Source organism: Podarcis liolepis, assembly GCF_965112155.1.
Source record: "Podarcis liolepis genome assembly, chromosome: 16".
In the NCBI taxonomy this organism is placed as follows: Eukaryota; Metazoa; Chordata; class Lepidosauria; order Squamata; family Lacertidae; genus Podarcis; species Podarcis liolepis.
In genome coordinates this window covers 36,254,030-36,277,755 of record NC_139567.1, presented here as the reverse complement: position 1 = coordinate 36,277,755, position 23,726 = coordinate 36,254,030, and the positions used below count along the sequence as shown (strand labels likewise).

Genomic DNA, 23,726 nt, shown 5'->3' with positions numbered 1-23,726 from the left:
GAAAACCCAATATCGCCCAGCTCTAGCCTCACTTGATGCTACATACAGACTAGGCCCCAGTCAGGGCAAACAGGATACATTGGTGCCTCGCAAGACGAAATTAATTCGTTCCGCAAGTTTTTTCTTCTTGCGAGTTTTTCGTCTTGCGAAGCATGGTTTCCCATAGGAATGCATTAAAGACCGTCCGGGGACAGAGGGGAAGCGCCGCGCGCCTTCCCCTCTGTCCCCGGACCTGTTTAAAGCAAGGGGCGGCGGGGAGAAGATTGCTTCTCCCCGTTGCCTGCCCCGCAATCTCCGGGGACAGAGGGGAAGGCTCGCGCGCCTTCCCCTCTGTCCCCGGACCTGTTTAAAGCAAGGGGCGGCGGGGAGAAGATTGCTTCTCCCCGTTGCCTGCCCGGCAATCTCCGGGGACAGAGGGGAAGGCTCGCGCGCCTTCCCCTCTGTCCCCGGACCTGTTTTAAAGCAAGGGAAGGGGCAGCGGGGAGAATCGCTTCTCCCCGTTGCCGCCCCTTGGTTCAAAAGGGGTCCGGGGAGAGAGGGGAAGGCGTGCGCGCTTCCCCGCTATCCCCGGAGCTTGCGGGGCAAGCTTCGTTTTGCGAAGCAAGCCCATAGGGAAATGCGTCTTGCGAAGCGGCTAAGAAAATGAAAAACTCCTTCGTCTAGCGAGTTTTTCGTCTTCCGAGGCGTTCGTCTTGCGGGGTACCACTGTATATACCCCAAGGCGGGTAGTAGAAACCTCCCCAAGACAAGTGCCCTTTTCCTCCTCCTCTGATTGTATGATGCACCAGCTTCCCCTTCAGGTGCAAGGCCGAACTCTCTACCTGCGTCCCTTTTAGCATCCACAACTCCTTCCACGCTTTCAACTTCCTGTGGCTCATACGAAGAAGCCTGGAGGACAACCGAGCTCTTCTCTCCCGATGGACGAAGCGCAGGCTTCTCCAACGGTGCGCTGCCCCATGAGGGTCCACCAGAATCGAAGGCAGCAGAAGAGACTTGGCGACTGCAAGCTGCCAAGCCAGTATCAGCTGGCGTGGGCCCCAGAGCCACGTTCTGGCTCGCCGCCATGGTTCCTTGGCACCGGTGCAGCCCAGGAGCTGGTGTCCCGTGCCTGGCATTTGCTCCACTGCCCGGACTGCCTTCCAGCTGGTTTGATTGAAAGCTTACACCTCCAAGAACCTCGTGGGCCTTGGAAGCTCGACCAAGCGGCCAAGAATAGTTTGGAGGCCGCGGTGATTCTCGCTCAAGGTCGGCAGGAAGGGCATGCACCAGACAAGATCTCGGTGCATGCTGCAGCAAGCCGGGAGCCACGAGTGTCAGGCACCTGACGCAAGCCTTGGTGGGCTCTTCCACCCTCTTCCCCTCGATTAAGCCGCTGGGCGGCTCTGCCCCACTCTGCAGGCATTCGTGCGACACGCTGCTCATGACGATATCCGGGTATGGTGCAGAGCCCTCGAAAGCTCTGGAGACGGCCAGCATGGCTTGGATTTCCCGAGCACCCTCTAGAGCTACGACAGCTGGCACAGGCAAGAGAGGGGATCTCTCGTCCGATGAGCCCTCCACACGGACCTGGAAGACGAGGTTGGCGATGCAGCGGCAGCAGCTGGCAAAGAGGCCGTTCCCCATGGTCCCCTGCCAGGGGGCACGTGTTAAAAACCAGCACGGGACTTCCGTCACATCCAAAGTCAACGGCGCAATCTATGGGCAGAGCGACGCTCTCCGGAAATTCACGGTCTGGATGGCAAAATGCTTTCCAAAGGGGCACACCCTCTTTCCCCAGAAGGTGGACCAAGGTCGTTTTTAATCAGGGAGAACACATGCAGAGCACCTTGGTGAATCGCTGCTTTAGTCATGGGTGGTTTCTCTTTGGAAAAAAAAAATATTGTCACCAACATCTGACAGGCTGCATTTCTACGGTCAAAATTCTCCAGGAGTTCCCGCCAGCAACCTTCATTTTCTGCAAAACCAGACGCCAACCGTGCGTTGCCAGGGAAGACTGCAATCAAGGCACGATGGGTTTTCTTCCGTGTTCTCCTGGAGAACAAAGTTCCAGCAGAGAGTGCTTCTTTTCCACCCTCAACTCTGCAAGAAGACTGAAAGCAGGAGGACAGCGTTGGCTCCGAAGCCAAGTTATAAATAGAGCCCAGAGCCCGGGCTCCGTACCAATGCAACCTGGGACTGCGGCTAAAGAGTTTTGCCCTTGTCAAGCATACAAACAAATGGGGTTGGGGCTGAATAGCAGAGCCAAGGCCGGTTACTATGGCACGTTGAGACTTCCACACAGATATCCATACTAAACAGAGTCCAACAGAAGAACAATTATGGGGCAGAAAGTAGGTCTGGGGCCCAGTTCTCATTGAGGTAGCCAAAAAATATATCTGAGTCTGGACTGGAGAAATAAGAAGGCAGCACTTTCCAGGCCACCCTGAATCCATCACATGCAGCGCTGTTTGCGTTTCGCTGCGTATCGTCCTCCGCCCAAACAGATATTGTTTGTCTTGCTGTCTGAGGGGGCAAAAATATGCAAGTTCCGTTGCCATTACATTACATATTCCACACACTACTCATTTCTCTTCTGAACACGGGTGGAAGAAGCAAGCACCAGCAGTTTCTAGACCAGTTTTTGTTTTTGCTGGCATTCCCCAACATCCCTAGTCTGGAATCCTCAATGCTTCAGGCAGCACACATTAAGGAATCACACTGCGGTGGGTTGGACTCGATGACCCTGGGGTTCCCTTCCAACTCAACAATTCTGTGATTCTGCGATTCACGTGATGGAATGCTCTCTTCCTCTCACACCCCCCCCCCCACTGCCAAGTAATATTCCAAGTAATAATAATTCTCTGCACAGGGAAAGGTACCCTGAAGCCTTTCCTGGACATAGCAAAAATGCAAGAGCGTGTCTGGATCAAAACCCAAGAGTCCACCCAAGAGGGGAGGAACTATAGATCAGTGAGTAAAATCTGCAGGGAGGGCTGGGAGAGACCTTGTGTTGGAAACCCTGGAAAGATGTTGGCAGTCACTGCAGACAATACTAAGCTAGAATTTATTTATTTATTACATTTATATACCACCTTTATCTCGCAAGGACGCGGGTGGCGCTGTTGTCTAAACCACAGAGCTTAGGACTTGCCTATCAGAAGGTCGGCGGTTCGAATCCCCGTGTCGGGGTGAGCTCCCGTTGCTCGGTCCCTGCTCCTGCCAACCTAGCAGTTCAAAAGCACACCAGTGCAAGTAGATAAATAGGTACCACTCTGGCGGGAAGGTAAATGGAGTTTCTGTGCGCTGCTCTGGTTTGCCAGAAGTGGCTTAGTCATGCTGGCCACATGACCCGGAAGCTGTACACCGGCTCCCTCGGCCAATAAAGCGAGATGAGCGCCGCAACCCCAGTCAGCCACGACTGGACCTAATGGTCAAGGGTCCCTTTAACTTTACCTTTTATCTCCCAAGGAGCTCAAGGTGGTGTTTGTCGTCCCCCCCCCCATTTCATCCTCACAACAACCCTGTGAGGTAGGTTAGGCTAAGAGAAGGTGACTGAGTCCAAGGGGGGATTTGAACCCTGGTCTCCCAGGTCCTAGTCTAACACTATGCATAACACCACACTGGTGCAGATGGAGCAATGGTCTGACTCGGTACATATAAAACACACAGTTTTCTGACTCGGCATAGTTCAACTTCACGTATTCCTAGTTGGCATTAGCAACTGCAAATATGAAAATGGGATGTAACAGCTATTCTGGATCAGTCAGCACCGAGAACAAGTACAGTCATCCCCCCCCCCCAATTGAAACGGGAGCTAAAAGTATTGGTTTTAAATTTTATGTTAAGGTAGTTAATTACTGCTTAATCACGAGCATTTCTATGCACCGTGCAGAGGACAAAACATTCATCATAAAACTGAACTTAAACCCGGACGCTACCTTAAAACGCCTGTGGAAATACAAGCATTTGTTGTGCGTCTGAAGTTCAGCAGGGAGGGTGCCTGTCTTCTAATACAATCTAGTGGCGGAGAGTTCCACAGGTCTAGGCCCACAACACTGAATTGTAGGCATTACAAGCCTTGCATCAGAGCTGTGGGGGAACCACAGGATCAGGAGATCCTTAAGATGCATGGGACCTAGGTTGCTGTCTTGCTGACGGCCTTGTAAATTAAGACAAGGGCATTGAACCTGGTCTGGTAACATATAGGCAGCCCGGATCTGCAATGTTCATTAGCTTTAATAGGCAATAGTGGTACTTTGAGTTACAGACGCTTCAGGTTACAGATGCTTCAGGTTACAGACTCCACTAACCCTTAAACAGTACAGTGGTACCTCAGGTTAAGTACTTAATTCGTTCCGGAGGTCTGTTCTTAACCTGAAGCACCACTTTAGCTAATGGGGTGTGCTGCTGCTGCCGTACCACCGGAGCACGATTTCTGTTCTCAACCTGAAGCAAAGTTCTTAACCTGAAGCACTATTTCAGGGTTAGCGGAGTGTGTAACCTGAAGCGTATGTAACCTGAGGTACCACTGTACCTCGGGATGAGAACAGAAATTGTGCGGCAGTGGGAGGCCCCATTAAAATGGTACCTCAGGTTAAGAACAGTTTCAAGTTAAGAACGGACCTCCAGAACGAATTAAGTTCTTAGCCCGAGGTACCACTGTACCCTGTTGCCGATCAACATTGGAGGCAACCCCACATTCCCAGGACTGACAAGTAAGAGATTAGCAGGAACCAGAAACTCTTAAGAACTTGGGAGAGTTGAGCGGGGAATAGTTCACAACTACTTTAAAAGGGGAGTATAGAGAAAGAGAAAAAGAAAGAAAAAAAGAGAGTTAACTGGGAATCGGTTTAGTCTGACAAGCCTTCGGCTCATCCACGCTGGCATTTCTTGGCAAGAGGTTTGGTTCTCATGCTCTGTAGAACAACGGCGGCTTTGCAGTCTTCCTAGGAAAGGTTTCTTAACAGGCATTCTTTGGGCCTCGGCAGGGAAGAAAGGTCCATGTTGGCACCCCTGCCAGCGGCCTTTAGAGACGTCGGAGAACGCCGACGAAAAAGGGAGCGGAAATGGCCAATACTTATTTGTCCAGAACAGAAAACAACCCAGCAAACGCAGGTGGGATTCCATGTTGCCGCTGTTGTGTTCAGTTAGCAAATGGTACACAATCGATTACACCCCCTTTGAACCAAAATCAGTGGGGTGGAATGATGCAATCTTCACCATTAATTACGTTAAGTTGCATAATCTCGCCGCAGCGGACAGAAGGACGAGCAACATGGTTTTTGGCAGAAGGTGATCTGCAGGGGAACAGAAACAGCTCCGCAGGTGGCAAATACAGAAAACGATGCCTTCTTACATACCCAGGAACCATGCATTCAGTTCATGAGCATACTAGGAAAGTCTAGGAAACACCTGCCCCGTAAGAACAATAAACATTGTTGAGTTGCTGGCTGCTCTTGCTGCAAGTATGGTGGAGAGCAGGGCAGAAGACATGGGGGTGATCCTAGGTTCAAACCCAGCCACTTGCCTGAAACCCTGTTGTGGACAATAGGTAAAGGTAAAGGGACCCCTGACCATTAGGTCCAGTCGTGACCGACTCTGGGGTTGTGGCGCTCATCTCGCTTTATTGGCCGAGGGAGCCGGCGTACAGCTTCTGGGTCATGTGGCCAGCATGACTAAGCCGCTTCTGGCGAACCAGAGCAGTGCATGGAAACGCCATTTACCTTCCCGCCGGAGCGGTACCTATTTATCTACTTGCACTGGCGTGCTTTCGAACTGCTAGGTTGGCAGGAGCAGGGACCGAGCAACGGGAGCTCACCCCGTTGTGGGGATTCGAACCGCCGACCTTCCAATCGACAAGCCCTAGTCTCTGTGGTTTAACCCACAACGCCACCCGTGTCATTGTGGACAATGTGAGCTACATATTTGTTTAATCAAGTTTATACACTGCTTGATTGGTCTCCCCCTAAAATACCCCCACCTCAAAGTGATTTAGAGAAAGATAAAACAATTAAATTAAGAGATTTACAACCCTACTTTAAAGCATACCAAAATTGAAATACTACAACAGATTAAAAGGACCTCAGCTTTCTAAAGCACCTGGGTGGGCATTTCTAAGCAGGAATGTTCTCAGCAGGCACTGAAAAGAACAGCGAAGGTGCCTGCTCGGTGTCAAGAGGCAGGGAGTTCCAAAGGGAAAGCACTGCCATGCTAAGCAGTCCGGTTCTTACAATTGAGGAATGGGCATCATGCTTCACCTGTGGTGGTGCCAATTCTGTTGATCAAAGCGGTCTAGTGGGCCCATGAAGGGTAAGGCAATCTCGTAAGGGAACTATAATAACCAGGTATAAGTAGGGCAAGCTATACTATGCTAACTAATCTATACTAGGGAGTGGGTGGCGCTGTGGTCTAAACCACTGAGCCTCTTGGGCTTGCTGATCAGAAGGTCAGTGGTTCGAATCCCTGTGGCAGGGTGAGCTCCTGTTGCTCTGTCCCAGCTTCTGCCAACCTAGCAGTTCGACAGCACGCCAGTGCAAGTAGATAAATAGGTACCGCTGTGGCGGGAAGGTAAATGGCATTTCCATGCACTCTGGCTTTCATCACAGTGTTCTGTTGCACCAGAAGCGGTTTAGTCATGCTGGCCACATGACCCGGAAAGCTTTCTGTGGACAAACACCGGCTCCCTCTGCCTGAAAGCAAGATGAGCGCCGTAACCCCATAGTCATCTTTGACTGGACTTGACCGTCCAGGAGTTCTTTACCTTTTTATTAATTATACTGACCAGTTTCCTATTATACCCTGAGCACTGACATGGAATTTAATATTGATTTCACATGGGTAGTATTGTAGCTGGGCCCTACAAGGTATGGTTGCTAAACTTCTTGGCAAACTACCACTGGTGGTCAGGGGGCCACAAACTTTGGCCAGGTGCAGACTGGTCTCAGTGGTCCATCTTTCCCAAGCACTTACTGAATACACACACACACACACACACACACACACACACACACACACCCCTTTGATTTAAGACCTAATGGTTTTTGCTGAGCGGGCTGATTTGAGAGCCCGGCTCATTCCACAGCACTCATGAAGCAGAAAAACCAGTGTTACTGGTCACCCCAGATGGCTCGTGAGACTGGTCAGGGTGGGGGATGGAGAAGAGAAAACAGAGAAGTCGCCTCCTGTAACTGGATCTCTCACTCTCTTCTGGGCTGGTCAAAGGCAGCCTCCTTCCTTGCAAGGTAATCAGTGCAATTTTGCGTTACGCAATTTTCAAAAAACATGTAGTTGCACATTCCGGCGACTTAAAAGGATCTCCGCGCATACATGTACGGGTAAGGGTGGTTCCCACGGAGATATACCAGGCCGCTGAAGAATTAAGCCAGCCATTCAACGCCAAATTATTAAAACAGGAGGGTTGAACCAGTCATAGGTCCAAATGTGAGCCAGCGCAGCAAATGCACCCCCAGTCCTGCAGCAAAACCACCCTACCTCCTGGAAGAAGACCAATTCAGAAAGTATAGTGCCCCCCCGCGCTTTGCACAACAAGCCACGCCTACAGCCCATGATGCAAAATTAGCTCCACCCACTTCTGAGTCACGAGAGGGCCTCTTTACACGGGTATCCAAGAACGCGAAGAGAGGGGCTTATAGGACCACATCAGCCAGTCCTGACCCAAATCCCTGACTCCCCTTCCCTGGAAAGTGTGGTTTTACAAAAAAGTGTCTGTAGCAGGAGTCAGCAAACTTTTTCAGCAGGGGGCTGGTCCACTGTGCCTCAGAACCTGTGGGGGCCCGGACTATATTTTGATTTTTTTTTTAAATGAATGATTTCCTATGCCCCACAAATAACCCAGAGATGCATTTTAAATAAAATGACACATTCTACTCATGTAAAAAAAACCAGGCAGGCCCCACAAATAACCCAGAGATGCATTTTAAATAAAAGGACATATTCTACTCATGTAAAAACACGCTGATTCCCGGACCGTCCGCGGGCTGGATTTAGAAGGTGATTGGGCCGGATCCGGCCCCCAGGCCTTAGTTTGCTTACCCATGGTCTGTAGGGGAAGAATCCTCAGCACCTCACAAACACTATGGTTCCAATTTTTTTACAAAAATTTTTTTTGGGGGGTGGTGGTGGAAGAAGCAGCAATGGCCATGCCCGAAGAGAAATGTTAAATTTGCTGTGTAGATTTCAGGGCCCCAGTGTTAGAAGTAACCCAGGCGTGTTTGGCAACTGGCGTGGGTCCAATTGCAACCACGCGGGAGATCTCTGGAAATGCCAGGTTGGCACCTGGGGAAAGCCAACTTAGAAAAGGCTCTGAAATATTTTCCTTGAAGCTTGAATTTTGTTTTATTCCGGATTATTTTAACTGATGTTTCAATGTGGCGCAAACCAATTTGAGACTTATTTTTTAAATATAAAAAAGAAATGGAATCACCACCATCATCATCATCCCACTGTAAAACAGACATTCCATTGTGGCAACCGCACCTTAGGTTTAAAATGCAATTTGGTGATTACCGGTATATTATATACCTGAGATTCTAAGGTTGCTTCTGATGGAAGATTCAGATGTAGTTCCAAAAACTCGGAGAGCACATTGTTGGCAAGCTCAGTGGCACATGAACAACCAGGTGCACTACACCTGCGTATCCAGCACTACACCAGTTTGTACATGTTTTGCTTATATGTTCAAGCACCAGGCTTACCGGGTTTGGTCCCGTAAAAGAGGTGCGGAGACCTTTTGCCCTCCCAGATGTTGCAGCTGCAACTTCCATCCACCGTTCTGGGTAGCCAACACGGCCCACAAGGAACCAGTGATGAGTTTTCTAGGAAATTCCAGGATGGAAAGTTTCCCACCTGAGGATTCACTTACTAGATGAGTCAAAAGTACACGGAGAGCCTTATTACACGCTTCGTAAGAAAAAGGATCCCCAATATGCACTGGCATTTGTTGTTATTGTTAGGAAAGGATTCAAGAGCACTTAATGGGCTTCGGGTACTGTAATAAGTTAGAGGCTATATGCTTTGGTGGGATAGCTAAAGATGTTTTACGACACAAGTGTCACACAACTTCCTTCACAATGCCCCCCCCCATAACTTTTTATTATTTTCCTTTAAACAACATTTCCAACATTACAGTAACAAACACAAAGCCTTTTGCTCTGCCAAGCTTACGACTTCCTTCCTTCCATTCAACAGGTATTCCATATCACATCCAGTCGCGCAATTTAAATCTTTACTATATATCCACATTGTAGGATTTGTTTCAGTCCTGCTAGTGTCTTCAATTTTTTACAATTATCATTCAAATATGCAATAAATTTACTCCAGTCTCTTTGGAATTTCTGATCGCCCTGGTCTCGGATCCTGCAAGTCAGTTTGGCCAACTCTTCAAAGTCCATCATCTTCACCTGCAACTCCGCAATAGTAGGTATTTCTTGTAACTTCCATTTTTGGGCCAGCAAAGTCCTCGCTGCGACTGTGGCATACATAAATACATACTCTTTGATCCACCTTTGCAATCTCATTTCCCATCAAACCTAGCAAAAATGCTTCTGGTTTTTGGGGAAAGGTATATCTAAACATCTTTAGTTCATTGTAGATCATCTCCCAAAATGTTTTTATTTTATCACAAGTCCACCACATATGATAAAAATCACCGTCTGAATCTTTACATTTCCACCTTCACAATGTTTTTTAAGGGGGAAAGGAACTGGAAACAAAAGCTGCCGAATTTTTCATTCGCGCATTCCTATGGAACCTTGCAGCATTTTGAGAAATAAGAAGCATTGTGGCGCACTGGTGAGAATGACGGATAAGGATTGGAAGGATCCAGCAGGGTCTACTAACACTCTTGGTAAGGGAAGGCGCACTCCCCACTGCCATAGCAGTCTGCCAACCAAAACACACACTAGCCAAACCAGATTTGTCAAGCAGGCAAATGCGGACAGGAGAATGTTGACATAGAGGTTATGTACTTCCCAAACACCTTTGAGAGGAGGAGGCACACTCTAGCAATAGCTCCCGCCAATGTAGACACAGAAACGCTCTGGCAAATTTTGGCAAACTCCCCTTGCAGGCAGCCCTGGCACACAAGAACCGGTTTTTAAACAAGTCGAGGCAGAAATAGATGCTAGAGAGAGACAGCGATCTCTGAACCCTGGCACTGCCGTCGCCAAACCCCAGAATGGATGGAAGCCCACAGAAGCCATTTTTTCAGCCTTAGGAGGAATTCGCACCTTGTTCCACTCTACAGGGAGAGCCTCCGACAACCCGACACAGAGAAATTAAGTGTGTTAAGCATACCGGTTTTCAGAGGGTGGGAAGAAGGAAGCAACCGTGAGTGGGAGATGACTTCATATTCTATGCACACAGTCTCTCTAACACAGTGGTTCTCCAGATGTTGTTGGACTACAACTCCCATCATCCCTGAGCTCTGGCCTTGCTAGCTAGGGGTGATGGGAGTTGTAGTTCAACAACATCAGAGTAATGCCAGACGTGTGCAGGATGGTTTGCTGGGGTCTAGCAGCCTGCCTTGAGGAGCTTACAGTCTCAAGCAACAGAAGCAGCAACTCCGATGTGGGGGAAACTTTGAAGCTGCCAATGTTCTGGGCTACCATCAGCTCCAGCAAGTAAAGCCAATGGCCACAGATGAAGGGAGTCGTAGTTCGGAAACAGTGTTAGAAATTCGTTGGGCGCCAGGCATGTTTTGCCCCTGGCGCATGTCCAATTGTGACTACGTGGAGATCTCTGGGCGTCAGGCTGGCAACTGACATCTCCATCGAGCCAGTTTAGAACCCTCTGCCTTAGTCCAGAGTTAATAACCATTTCCACTTCCACTGTGCGAGTTTCTCCTTGTTGCATATAGGGACAAGTAAACGCAAGCTGCAGTCAAGCAATGTGCAGTCATACCTCGGGTTACAGACGGTTCAGGTTGCGTTTTTTCAGGTTACGGACCCACCGAAACCTGGAGGTACCGGAACAGGTTACTTCCGGGTTTTGGGGGGTCACGAAAGCGCAGAAGCACTGGATCGCAACCTGAATGTGCGCAGGCGCGCCACTGTGGGTTGCGAACGCTGCAGGTTGCGAACGTGCATCCCGCATGGATCACGTTCGCAACCCGAGCGTCCACTGTACTCGAGATCACGGAAACATAGACTTGTGGCATTGGAAGGGATCCTGAGGGGCATCGAACCCAAACCCCTAGCAAATCGAGATTCTGCTGTGGCGACTAACCTAGGTTTAAGGTGCCATTTGGCTTATACAAGGGTCAGCAATTTTTTCCAGCAGGGGGCCAGTCCACTGCCCCTCAGACCTTGTGGGGGGCCAGACTATATTTTGAAGGGGAAAAAATGAACTAGTTCCTATGCCCCACAAATAACCCAGAGATGTATTTTAAATAAAAGGGCACATTCTACTCATGTAAAAACACACTGATTCCTAAACCATCCGCAGGCAGGAAGTGGAAGGCGATTGGGCTGGATCCAGCCCCCGGGCCTTAGTTTGCCTACCCATGGGCTTATATATACACAAAGGGACTGCCTCCCTTCAGATGCCACCGGCTGCAGAAATAAGATATCCATCATCTTAAAAAGATGCATCAAAAATGCTTTGTAAGTCAGAGCTATTCTTCTCCATACAGACCCTTCCGGTTCATCCCAGGAGATCTGGAGTGAATTACACATTTTAACTTAAACAGCCCTCCAAGCCCACCACTTATTAATAATTGTAACTGTAAGCTCCTTGTGGGCAGAGACCTGCCTTCTTATACTCTGCATAAACCACCATGCACACCGAAGGCACCATATATACAGATTATTCTTCACGCAACAATCACTACTGCCCTCCTCGAGACGACGACCTGAATAGCTCAGCCAGTACAGAAGGAGACTCTTAACCTCAGGGTTGTGGGTTCGAGCCCGACGTTGGGCAAAAGATTCCGGTATTGCAGGGGGCTGGACTAGATGACCCTCGTGGTCCCTTCCAACTCTATGATTCTATGAGCAAACAACCAAAGGAATGTTAGGAAGCTGCCCTATCCAAAGACAAGCCATTGCTCCGTCTAGCACAACACCGTTTACACTGTCTGGAAGACTTTCAGAGGTCACTCCAAGCCTAGAGACCCCTGGAGGATTGAACACGGGACATTTTGCATGCATGTCGGACCACCTACCCGATGGTCCTTCCCTGCAAAAGCCCTGTTTGCAAGAGGCTCCTGCTGCTACCTTAAGCCTGCTATGCAAGGGAAGGAAAAGGGTGCCTGTCTCTTTAAAAATATTGCAGGAATGTGGGAGCAGCTACGGACCTGCCAATTGCATGCATGGAGGGGGGGAGGAGGGGGAGAGGCCATTTCAGACTGGGAGGGGGGGCGGGAATCCCCTTTCCAACCAACGCTGAAGGACAACTGGATTCCCCGGGACTCTTCCGCTTCCTAAGCCTCAGATGAGACTTCTATAAAACCACGTGCGTGCGCACACCACGTTAAAAAGGATATAGTTAATTTTGGACTCCCTCTTGAAGAGGGGAGGCTGAGGGAATCAGGGGGTGTGGGGGTGTTGCGTTCCCACCCCCTCAATGAAAAGATATGGGGGGGAGAGAAGAGAGGATACTTTAAAGGATCCTGTGATCTTAAACAAAGAGAGGAGGGGTAGAGGGGAGGAAGGCCCTCCCACTCTGCTCCGATTGGCTGGGCGAAGCCTGTACCCCTTTGAAGGTCACCTTGAAGGAGGTGGCGGAAGCTGGGGGGGGGGGGGACAGAAGGAGACAGAGGAACCAGCTGCAGAGGGCACAGAAGTAGCCCTGGCAGGACGAATTTGGGATGCAGACTCTCCATGTTAGGCCCCCTCCCCACTGAAAAAAAAAAAAACCTGGCACATATGAAATCTCAAAGTCACCCCTTCCAAAAATTTATCTACAATCCTCCTGCTTTCCTTTCCTCCCTCCCCCCCCACCCCGATTTCCCAGCCCCCTCCTCAGATTATAACTCTGCAAACAGCAGGGGAAGCTGCCGGGGACCAGAGTGAGGCCACTAAGCTCAGCACTGTCCACTCTGGCTGGCAGCAGCTCTCCAGGTTTCCAGGGGCAAGGAGACTCTAGGCCCCGACGAGAGTGATGCTGTCAGGAATTGAACCCACGACCTTCTGCGCCCGAGAAGAGGATGCTCCACCTAGTGAGATACACTCCAAGCGAGCGCCCTCCATATACATGTGCGCTACAACTCCCAGGGGTACCTCAGGGCTTATGGGAGTTGTAGTTTGGAGGGTGCCAGAGCTGGTGACATCAGATCTGGCCTCTTCAGGTTATCCTCACAGGTCTCTTTTCCACCAGGTGAGGTTCCATTCTGCAATCTTGCCAGTTCTCTCCCCCCCCCCCACTGCCCCCTAAAATTCACCCATTCATTCTGACGTTTATATCCTACTTTTCCTCCAGGGAGGTCGAGGTGGCTCCCACGTATCTTTCCCCATCTCAGTTTAATCCCCACAACGACCCTGTGGGATAGGTTAGGCAGAGAGATTGCTACCGGCCCCCGAGAGTGGCAGAGTGGGAATTTCTAGCCTAACCCTCTACGCCATGCCAGTACCATCTGCCGCTGCCTCCCCTACACAAACACCACATTAAGAACACACTGGAAATTACTTCCAGGGATCCAACCCAGAGCTTCTGCACACTCAGAATGTGCTCAACCCCTGAGATGTGCTTCATTTACAAGGCTAAGGGGAACACCTGTGGCCCCCTCTGGCTGTCGCTGGACTGCAACTCCCATCAGCCCCTGCCAACATGCCCAGTGGCAGAGAATGATGGGAACTGTAGTCCAGCATCACCAGGAGCAGCCTTTCTCAACCTGTGGGTCCCCCAGATGTTGTTGAACTACAACTCTCATCACCCCTAGCTAGCAAAGGCCAGAGCTCAGGGATGATGGGAGTTGTAGTCCAACAACATCTGGGGACCCACAGGTTGAGAACGGCTGATCTGGAGGAATGCAGGTTCCTCGCTTGTATGCTGCTGCTATTATTTTATTATTTCATGAAATTTATATACCGCTTGATTGTAGGGAAAAGGAAAGAAAAAACCTCGAAAGGTAAGATAATAAAATTATCCTTAAAAGAATTTTACAACCGCAATTTAAAACATACAGAAAGTTAAAACCACAATAATACTGAAACACATTAAAACTCTTACAACCAGAGCAGCGCATGGAAACGCTGTTTACCTTCCCGCCGGAGTGGTACCTATTTATCTACTTGCGCTTTGACGTGCTTTCAAACTATTATGTCTTTAGCAGGCACCAAAAAGAATATAGTGAAGGCACCTGCCTGGCATCAATAGGCAGGGAGTTCCGAAGTGCCGGTGATGCCACACTCAACAGCACAAGCCTAGGAAGCAGCCACATCTCCTATGTAAGTATGGTTTACACAACCTGGAGATCATCCTGCATTCTCCCCTGTGAGGTTTTCTAAAGACTTCAGATGAATTCGTGATTAGTGTCAACAGAGCTTTTCATTAACATAAAATTTAAAAAATACAAATAAAAAAGAAAACACCATCAAAATCACAAACCGCAGGAGCAGTACGGAGCTTGTATTTACCAAACAGATAGAGAGCAGGTAATGTGGAAAAATAAAAGAAGCGAAACACATCCTGGAAAGCCGGATTTTGTGATTTGGTGGGGTTAAGAATCATCCAATGGTGGAGCTGGAAAGGACCACAAGGGTCATCTAGTCCAACCCCCTTGCAATGCAGAAATATTTTGCCCCAACTTGGGGCTTGAATCCATGATCCTGAGACTACGAGTCTCACGCTCTACCAACTGAACCAGAGTTTTGCGCATCTGAATTTGACATGTAAAAAATAAAATAATAATAATAATAAATCCCACCAAGCGGTGCAGGAATGTTCTGGGTCTCCCTGTCCCTTAGAAATGTGCAACTTGTGGCTTATTTTTCTCTGTGGCAGCCAGAGTCCACATATTTCATAATGCAACACAAAGCTGAAGCAGGCCTTCCATTCCAGGGCCAAATAAGTTCTCACTGCGGCCAGCTGTTTGATCATCACACTTGCTCAAAAGGGCTAAATATGGGGAACCCTGAATAGGGCATTAAATTTGTTCCTGATATTTCTTCAAAAAATAAATTTGGTTGCCGAAGAGCCTTCCCACCCCAAGTGGAAAAAGGTCCGCCAACGATCCTTATTATGACCTAGTCGAATAGCTTTGAAGCGGCACAGAGGACAGGAGGTTGAACTAATCAGAGCAAACAAAGTTCCCCCCACCTATAAACTACAGTCCAAGGAAGGCAGCAATAACAGTCTAAGAGCTGGTCTGGGGGAAGGCTGACAATTATATGCTCTAGAAGCAGGGGTCAGCAAACCTTTTCAGCAGGGGGCCGGTCCACTGTCCCTCAAACCTTGTGCGGGGCTGGACTATATTTTGAATAAAAAATAAAAATGAACGAATTCCTATGCCCCACAAATAACCCAGAGATGCATTTTAAATAAAAGCACACATTCTACTCTTGTAAAAACACCAGGCAGGCCCCACAAATAACCCAGAGATGCATTTTAAATAAAAGGACACATTCTACTCATGTAAAAACAGGCTGATTCCCGGACTGTCCACGGGCTGGATTGAGAAGGCGATTGGGCCGGATCCGGCCCTTGGGCCTTAATTTGCCTACCCATGCTCTAGCCAGTGGTTCTCAACCTTGGGTCCCCAGATGTTTTTGGCCTACACCTCCCATGATCCCTAGCTCACAGGACCAGTGGTCAGGGATGATGGGAGTTGTAGGCCAAAAACATCTGGAGACCCAAGGTTGAGAAAGGCTGCTCTGGACGCAGGGAGATAAGGCAAGGAAGGTTAGGTTTGGGGAAGCAGAGTGCAGGGAAGAAGTAGAATGACTGAAAGGTCAGGGTTTCAAACGAAAGGTTGGTCTCTCCAAGGCTGCAACGATATGCACTTACTTGGAAGCCAGGCGGCTCAAACTCAGCAGGGCTTGCTTCCTGAGTAAAGCAGGCAGAGGCTAGGTCTGTATCAATTTTCAGCCAGGTTCAGGCAGATATCACTGAGATTTAAGTGGGAGCGTGTTAAGGCCCCAATCCAATACAAAACATGTCAGCCGTGGGAGTGGGAAAAGCAACAGAGTCAAATGGCTAACCATTCAAATTCCATCCAGCTTCTCATAGCCCCTGGGGTTGCCAGCGTTTGAAATTAGCCAGGCGCATCTTGCACCTGGCTTTTGACTACTTGGGAACAACTGACATTTCCGCCATCTGGGGATCATTGGATGTGGACCGTTTTCACACACTAATACCCCGTCCTGTAGAATTCTATCAGTTATACTTTATCCCAGGGGTCTGCAACCTTTAAGACAAAAAGAGCCACTTGGACCCATTTCCGAAGAAAAAACAACAACTGGGAGCCGCAAAACCATTGCGACATTTAAAACAAATATATCTCCGGAGCCACGATCTGACAGCGGGCGGGAAGGTGACGTCGGGACGGTGCGTGACTAATGCACGCACTGCCCCCATGCAACGTCACAGCCAGTACAGCGCCCGCCACAGTGGGGAGTGTCGGGGCGCACAATGCGCCTCCTCCCCTCGCTAGTATCCGCCCCGGAGCCGCAGCAAAGATGTAAAAGAGCCACATGCGGCTCCGGAGCCGCAGGTTGCAGACCCCTGCTTTATCCAAACAAGCAGAATGAATTTCTGGAACCGAAATGCTGAGCAGGAGCAGTCACCATTAAGAAAAAGAGCTCAGAACAGGCCAATATACTGTATTTTTCTGTGTATAACATGCCCCTGTGTATAAGACGCCCCCTATTTTGGGAGCTGCAAGCAATCACCCGGCCCCACAATGTACTGCCTGTGTATAAGACGAGCCCCGTTCTAAACATTATTTTTAAATAAAAAAAACCTAGTCTTATACACGGAAAAGTACGGGATATGCAGACTGTCCTTGAATCAAGGGACTTTTCTTCTTTAGGTTCTCAATGTTCTTAACCTAGCTCAAGGCTGCCATCTGAACTAGGCAGATGTTTAACTAAGAAGCAATCACAGTCAGTCCATCATTTGAAAAACAAGACCTTAGAGCCACTGGGCCCCTAGCTTTTAATATCAGAATTTTTAACATGGGCTGCGTTGCCAATTTTGACTCCCATTAGCCTCTCGGTTGGAAGAAAGTTAAGATATTAAATGCATGCACACAAAGAGATCTGGTGAATCTGGGCTCTGGCCAAATTTTATCTGAGCCTTGGAAAGCACATAGAGCTGAAAGAGGAAGTGGGCCAGAGCGCCACACTTCCTCCTTCAACGCTATGCTCTTTTTCAAGTGGGGGAGGTAGGCACTCTGGTCCCCACATGACCAAGGGGGGCAGTTCAGATGCACCAGAAAAAGTGGGAAGGGGGGCGGAAGAGTGGGAACATTACGCTCACCGACACCATGCTGGCAAACCCTGCCCAAATTACACTGCTTTGCTTTTGGGTCATAATGAGCTAAATCAGCATTCAGTTTGCCAAATATACAGGTGATAAGGAATTGCATTCAGGTGCAGACCTGGCAGAGGAGAGATGGATCGCTTAGTCCCTCTTGTTCGATCCTGCTTGGACAAAAGGGGTGGGGAATTGGTCCTAATCAGTGTTTCTATGCTGACTGCAGGGAATGCAGGCTACGGGCCTCTCAGCGGGCTGCTAAAAATATTTTTTAAAATCCGTGGCAGTCTAGGAGAATTTGTGAGTGCATTTAAAAGACTCAGAGATGGTCATCCCTTCCACTATAGCTAGGAGAAAGTTGTGTGGGTCCATGTAGAGACTATTCCAAATAGGCCAGTGTGGTAGCCTTGGGGAAGCATAATAGAACAACTAATAAAGCAGAATAACCCCCCCCCCCAAGACTATTTCAAATCTGCACCAAAGAGTGCCCTCTCTGGGAGGAGCGAAGTGTGCAGCTTTTGCTTTCCAGCCTCAGTTTTCCCCATCTGTAGAATGGGAAGCACTGCAATCTACCCCATCTGTGTTACCAGACCGAAAGCACAATACATTTTACACCCCCACTTTTGCTCTTGAAGCGGCTTCACCTGTCGTAGTCCATCGGCTGATTTTCAGCAGGTCCACGTGAAGCCAAAACAAAGCAAAGCAACCCAGTGTTATAATACGTAGCTAGCGAGATAACTGTAGCACAGATGGTCACTTGCAAGTGGGGGCAGATTCACAGTAGCAGTTCTTTGCTACCCATGGCAGGTCCGTTGAGCTGCATTAAACCCGTGCAAAGTTTAGCAGCAAAGTTTTACAGCAGCATTTTAAAAAAACCCCAAAGGTTCCTGGTCTACCGACGAGCTGATTCAAGTGTGCGGTTAAATCAGGGCGGGGCAGGAGTCAGGAAAAACTGCCAAAATCAAACCTATTTTATAGCCTACATGCAGAGAATGACTGTGCAGGTGAGAAAACAGTATGTCTTGTTACGTTAGAACAGGAACCAAACAGCCCAAACTCAACTATGTACTACTTCTTGGGACTTTTCCATCCAGCAAGTTTTCATATGAGGCTGAACCGCTTTCAAAGCTTTATTTAGGATGCTGCTGCACATGGCTGTGATGTTTTGTGAGAGGGTGGTAAGGCCACCATAACCCGTATGTGCCCAGTGTTAGAAATTAGCCAGGCACGTTTTGCAACTGGCGCAAGTCCAATTGCAACCATGTGGAAAATAAACATTAGAACACCAATATGGATTCTGAAAGTCGGATTGCAGGAGTCTTATTCTCCCTGGCAAAATAAAATATATACACAGAGAACACACAGATTCATACCCATTGCAACTTTCCCCAAGCCCATTGTGACTTAGCCTCAGCAGTGTGTGGCAGAAAATGTTCTGTTTTAGAAGTTCATTCATAAACAATGAATAGGTGCCAACTGCAAATAAGTATTAGGCCAACCTAGGATAATAATTTTATTATTTATAGCCCGCCCATCTGGCTGGGTTTCCCCAGCCACTCTGGGCAGCTTACAGCACATATAAAAACATAGTAAAACACCAAACATTAATTGCATTTTAAGCTTTATTTACTAAATGCAAGTAAACTAAACATGCTAGGTTACATCATGCTTAGAGCATCCGAATTCCCCCCCCCCCGAGGCAAACTAAAAATTGTCCAGTGAAAACCACCCTTCCTTCAAAAGTTTCTGGAAAGCTCACATCGCTGCACTCTGCACATTCTCAGAGTTTGTTAGGACACATGTGCTGAAATTTAGCCCCAGCATTAGAGTCTGGCACAGATTAAACCCTGTACAGTACAAGCCTCTGGCTCCAACTCCGTTAGAGGAGGGAGGGAGGGAAAGAGGGAGGGAGGGAGGGAAAGAAAGAAAGAAACAAAGAGAATTTAAGTTCTGGCAGCAATACCAGGTAAAACCTTCTTAACACCCTCCCCTTCCTTTTTTAAAAAAATGGGAGAGAAGCACCAGCCCAGGATCACAAAAGAGAAAGTCAACACACTCACTGGCAAAGCCCTGTGCTCAAAAGATTACTGAAATAAGGGTAAGCTACAGGGCTCATTCATACTGTCATTTAACTGTGAATTGTGAAGGTTCTTCTCCATATGCCTTCCCACACTTTCCCCAGCTCTCAATCCAAAAGGAGAGGGGTTTGAGAAACCCCGGATTGAGGGATGGGGAAATGATTAGGTGGTGAATGTCATACAGGCAACAGAATTGATAGAGGTACAGGTACACATCTTAGAATATGGAATTGTTGAGTTGGAAGGGAACACAAGTATCATCTGGTCCAACCCCCTGCAATGCAGAAATCTTTTTGCCCAACGTTGGGCTCGAACCCACGACCCTGAGATTGAGAGCCCCATGCTCTACCAACAGAGCTGTGAGCCTTCCTACAAGCAGAATGCAAGCTGCTAAGCTGGGTGGGTATCTAATGCCACCAAATGCACATTTAGAAGGTGTAAGGAGCAGGGACGTGGGTGGCGCTATGGTCTAAACCACTGGGCCTAGGGCTTGCCGATCAGAAGGTTGGCAGTTCAAATCCCCACAACGGGGTGAGTTCCCATTGTTCGGTCCCTGCTCCTGCCCACCTAGCAATCTGAAAGCATGTCCAAGTGCAAGTAGATAAATAGGTACCACTCCGGCGGGAAGGTAAACGGCGTTTCCATGCGCTGCTCTGGTTCGCCAGAAGCGGCTTAGTCATGCTGGCCACATGACCCGGAAAAACTGTCTGCGGACAAACGTCAGCCCCCTCGGTAGGTAAAGTGAGATGAGCACTGCAACCCCAGAATCGTTCGCAACTGAACTTAACTGTCAGGGGCCCTTTTCCATTACCTTTAAGGAGCCCCAAAGGAGGCAATGAATGCTGCTCCTGTTGAACAGAGCACAGGAATGCAATTTTGTCTGTCGGTGCCTTTATTATCCCAAAGTAAACATAGACAAACCCAGAGACTTAGCAACATAGTAAATGGCGTTAAACCAAGTCCATCTAGTTCAGTATTGTCTACACTGGCAGGCAACTGCTGCCTCTCCAGGATTTCACGATAGGAAGCATCCTTCAGGTGGCCAAGCTAAGCCTACCTTCAGCCAGCCCCCACCTGGTTGCCTTACTACTTACAACCAGTCCGTTTGGGGGGTGGCAGTGGCCACGGCTGCCATCTTCCTCCATCACCATGTCAGGCCAATGGTCCATCTAGCTCCACATTGGCTATATTGACCAGCAGCAACTCTCCAGAGTTTCAGACAACATCCACTCCAAGTACTTCTGCTATGGGGCAGCTCTATTAAGTAGGTAAATAAATATGGGGAAAGGAAAACGTCACATAGAGAAAGATCCGAAATATTTTCCTTGATGCTTGAATTTGTTTTGATTCTGGGTTGTTTCTATTTGATGTTTTAGTGTGTTATAAACTGCTTCGAGATTTTCTTTCTTTAAAATATATAGTGGTATAGAAGTGAAACGAAAAATAATAAAAAGGCACCTAGACATTCCTTCGCGGCAACCGTAATCCAGGTGTAAGATCGGCTTTTATATCCAAGTTTCTAACAGTGGTTGTAAATGGGTCTCCAAGATATCGCAAGCAGGGCGTCGGCTACAGGTCTACATCAGTTTTTCAAAATTATCAGATTTCCCCCAGAAAGGATAAAAGCGGATAAAATGGGACAAAATAAATGGCTGCCATACGGATAAGAAGATGTTATTTGGATGGATAGATAGATCTGATTCCACAACAAACCAGCACCAGGAAGAACTCTTAGATCCACAGTCCGACTCTTCACAAAATAAGTTATCACAAAGCCCTCTCAATGGAACCTTCAGAGATTAGACTTGCCCTCCCACCTGGCCTTTACTGGCACATAAAGAAACATCTCCTACCAAGTCAGAACATCAGTCTATACAGCTCTATGTTCTGAACACTGACTGGCAGGAGTTTTTTTGGATTTCAGACAGGAAGTCTCTCCTAGCCCTATTTGGGACCCTCTGTATGCAAAACAGACCCTCTCTAACCCAATGACCTGTCCTTCAGCAACTTACATCCTTGGGTCCTAAAGAGATTTGGGTGTTGCCGCCATTTTAACGTCACTTTTTTGCACTGTATTATTTCGATGATTTGCGCTATCTTGAGGGCCCTTCTGGGACAGCTGAAATAGTGGATATAAACCATTTCATAAATAAAGAACCCCCAATATTAGCCCATGGGCTCTTGGTGATTATAGCATAGGTACCTACCCGTTTCCCCAAGAGAGCACCCAATACCCATCTGACTGGGTTTCCCCAGCCATTAACTCAAGTGTGGGAAATTCTGATCAACACCAAACTTCGCAAGTGTAGGAACTTGTGGTCTTCTAGGCTGGACTGCCAGCATGGATGGGAGTCCAACAACATCTGGAGGGCCAGGATTCCCTCTCTGTCATCCTGGTTCAATTCTGAGCAGCAGGAGATCAAGGGCTGACAACAACTGTTGCTGTGGGAGAGCTCAGTTGGTAGAACATGCAACTCTTCATTTCATGGTCACAGGTTCGAGCCCCACGTTGTGTAAAAGATCCCTGCATCACTGGGGATTGGACCAGATCAAGGTTTCCCAAACTTGGGTCTCTAGCTGGTTTTTTGGACTACAACTCCCATCAACCCTAGCTGGCAGGGCCAGTGGTCAGGAATGATGGGAACTGTAGTCCAAAAACAGAGACCCAAGTTTGGGGAAACCTGGACTAGATCATCCCCGCGGTCCCTACCAACTCTACAATTAGGTTACTCCTTTCCAGTTATTCACATTACCCCAAGAAATGAAGAGACCAGGTCTGTCAACTTTCGGTTCACTTATTCTGGGTTCGCATTCCACAAATGAGACACCCTTCCACTGTGTCCCTCAGCTGATGTGTAGTTCTGGCCCTCTTCTCAAAGAGGAGGAACTTGAGGGCGCCTCACTCAAATTCTACAGCTTTAAACCACCCACCCCCCAAAGCAAGGAAAGATGGGGAGCTCATTCTCCACTAAGAAAGCGTCTGTGATTCCATGTGTAGGAGGCAGTACAGTATGTGCCACTGGACAACCAAGGTGAGAACCTCCATTGCCAAGAGCAGTGTATCTTGGGAATATCAGATGATGAGGACCTGCAACCAGAGGGGACGCCTGCCTCTATGCGGCTAACAGGAGACCTTTGGCCTGACCCAGCAAATGCTCTTTCTAGGTTCGTTCCACTGCCTCTGGACAAGACGACACCCTCAAGGGCTTTGGGTGGGTTGGGAAGACTATAACTCCCCATTGTCCATGACCGCTGACCACATCAGATGGGGCTGATGGGAGGCCAGCAGCTTCTGGGCGGTCACTGGTTCCTGAACAGCCTTACTGGATCCTGCCAGTAGCTGAGCAATTACAACAACCTGCTCTTACAGTGGCCAACCAGAGGCCCCAATGGGAAGCCCGGAAGCAGGATCCAAGCACAAAAGAACTCCCCTTCTGAGGTCTTCTAGCAATTGGTTATTATTGCCTCTGATGGCGGAGGCAGAGTATAGCCATAGCCATCATACCTAGCAGAAATTAGCCAGGCGTGTTTTGCAACTGGCACGGGTCCAATGGCAACTGCGTGGAGATCTCTGGATGGCAGGTTAGTGACTTTCTCAAGCAGGCAAGCGGAAGAGTTTATTGCATTTATATCCCGCCTTTTTCTCCAAGGAGTACATGGTTCACCTCCCTCCTTGGTCAGTTCCCTACAACGGCCCTGTGAGGTAGGCTAAGGGACCGTGACTGACTCCAAGGTTACCCAGTGAGATTCAGAACTGAGGGAGGATTTGAACCCTGATCTCCCAAGGTCCTAGTCTGACACTCTAACCCCGGGGTCAGCAAACTTTCAGCAGGGGGCCAGTCCACTGTCCCTCAGACCTTGTGGGGGACTGGACTATATTTTTTGGGGGGGAATGAACGAATTCCTATGCCCCACAAATAATCCAGAGGTGCATTTTAAATAAAAGGACACCTTCTAGGCCCCACAAATAACCCAGAGATGCCTTTTAAATAAAAGGACACATTCTACTCATGTAAAAACACGCTGATTCCTGGACCGTCCGTGGGCCGGATGTAGAAGGCGATTGGGCCGGATTCGGCCCCCAGGCCTTAGTTTGCCTACCCATGCTCTAACCACCACAACCACACTGGCTTCCTAGAGCACTTCTTCTTTGAGGCAGCTATATAAATTAAGCAGGTGAATGAGGAAAGGAAAATGTAAGTAAGAGAAGGATCTGAAATATTTTCCTTGAAGCTT

At 48.5% G+C, this 23,726-nt stretch overlaps 1 protein-coding gene across 2 annotated transcripts in view; it reads right to left on the bottom strand.

The window, feature by feature from the left end:
- Positions 1-23,726, bottom strand: part of CLUH (clustered mitochondria homolog) — a 76,204-nt gene that overhangs the window by 49,088 nt on the left and 3,390 nt on the right. The window contains exon 1 of one of the 2 annotated variants that reach the window (XM_083479519.1): positions 822-2,130. The exons of the other annotated variant lie outside the window; for it this stretch is intronic. Coding sequence (XP_083335645.1) covers positions 822-1,623 — 802 coding nt within the window. The 5' untranslated portion in view covers positions 1,624-2,130. Of the gene's footprint in view, positions 1-821; positions 2,131-23,726 lie in introns of those variants that run through there. 2 annotated transcript variants of the gene reach the window in all.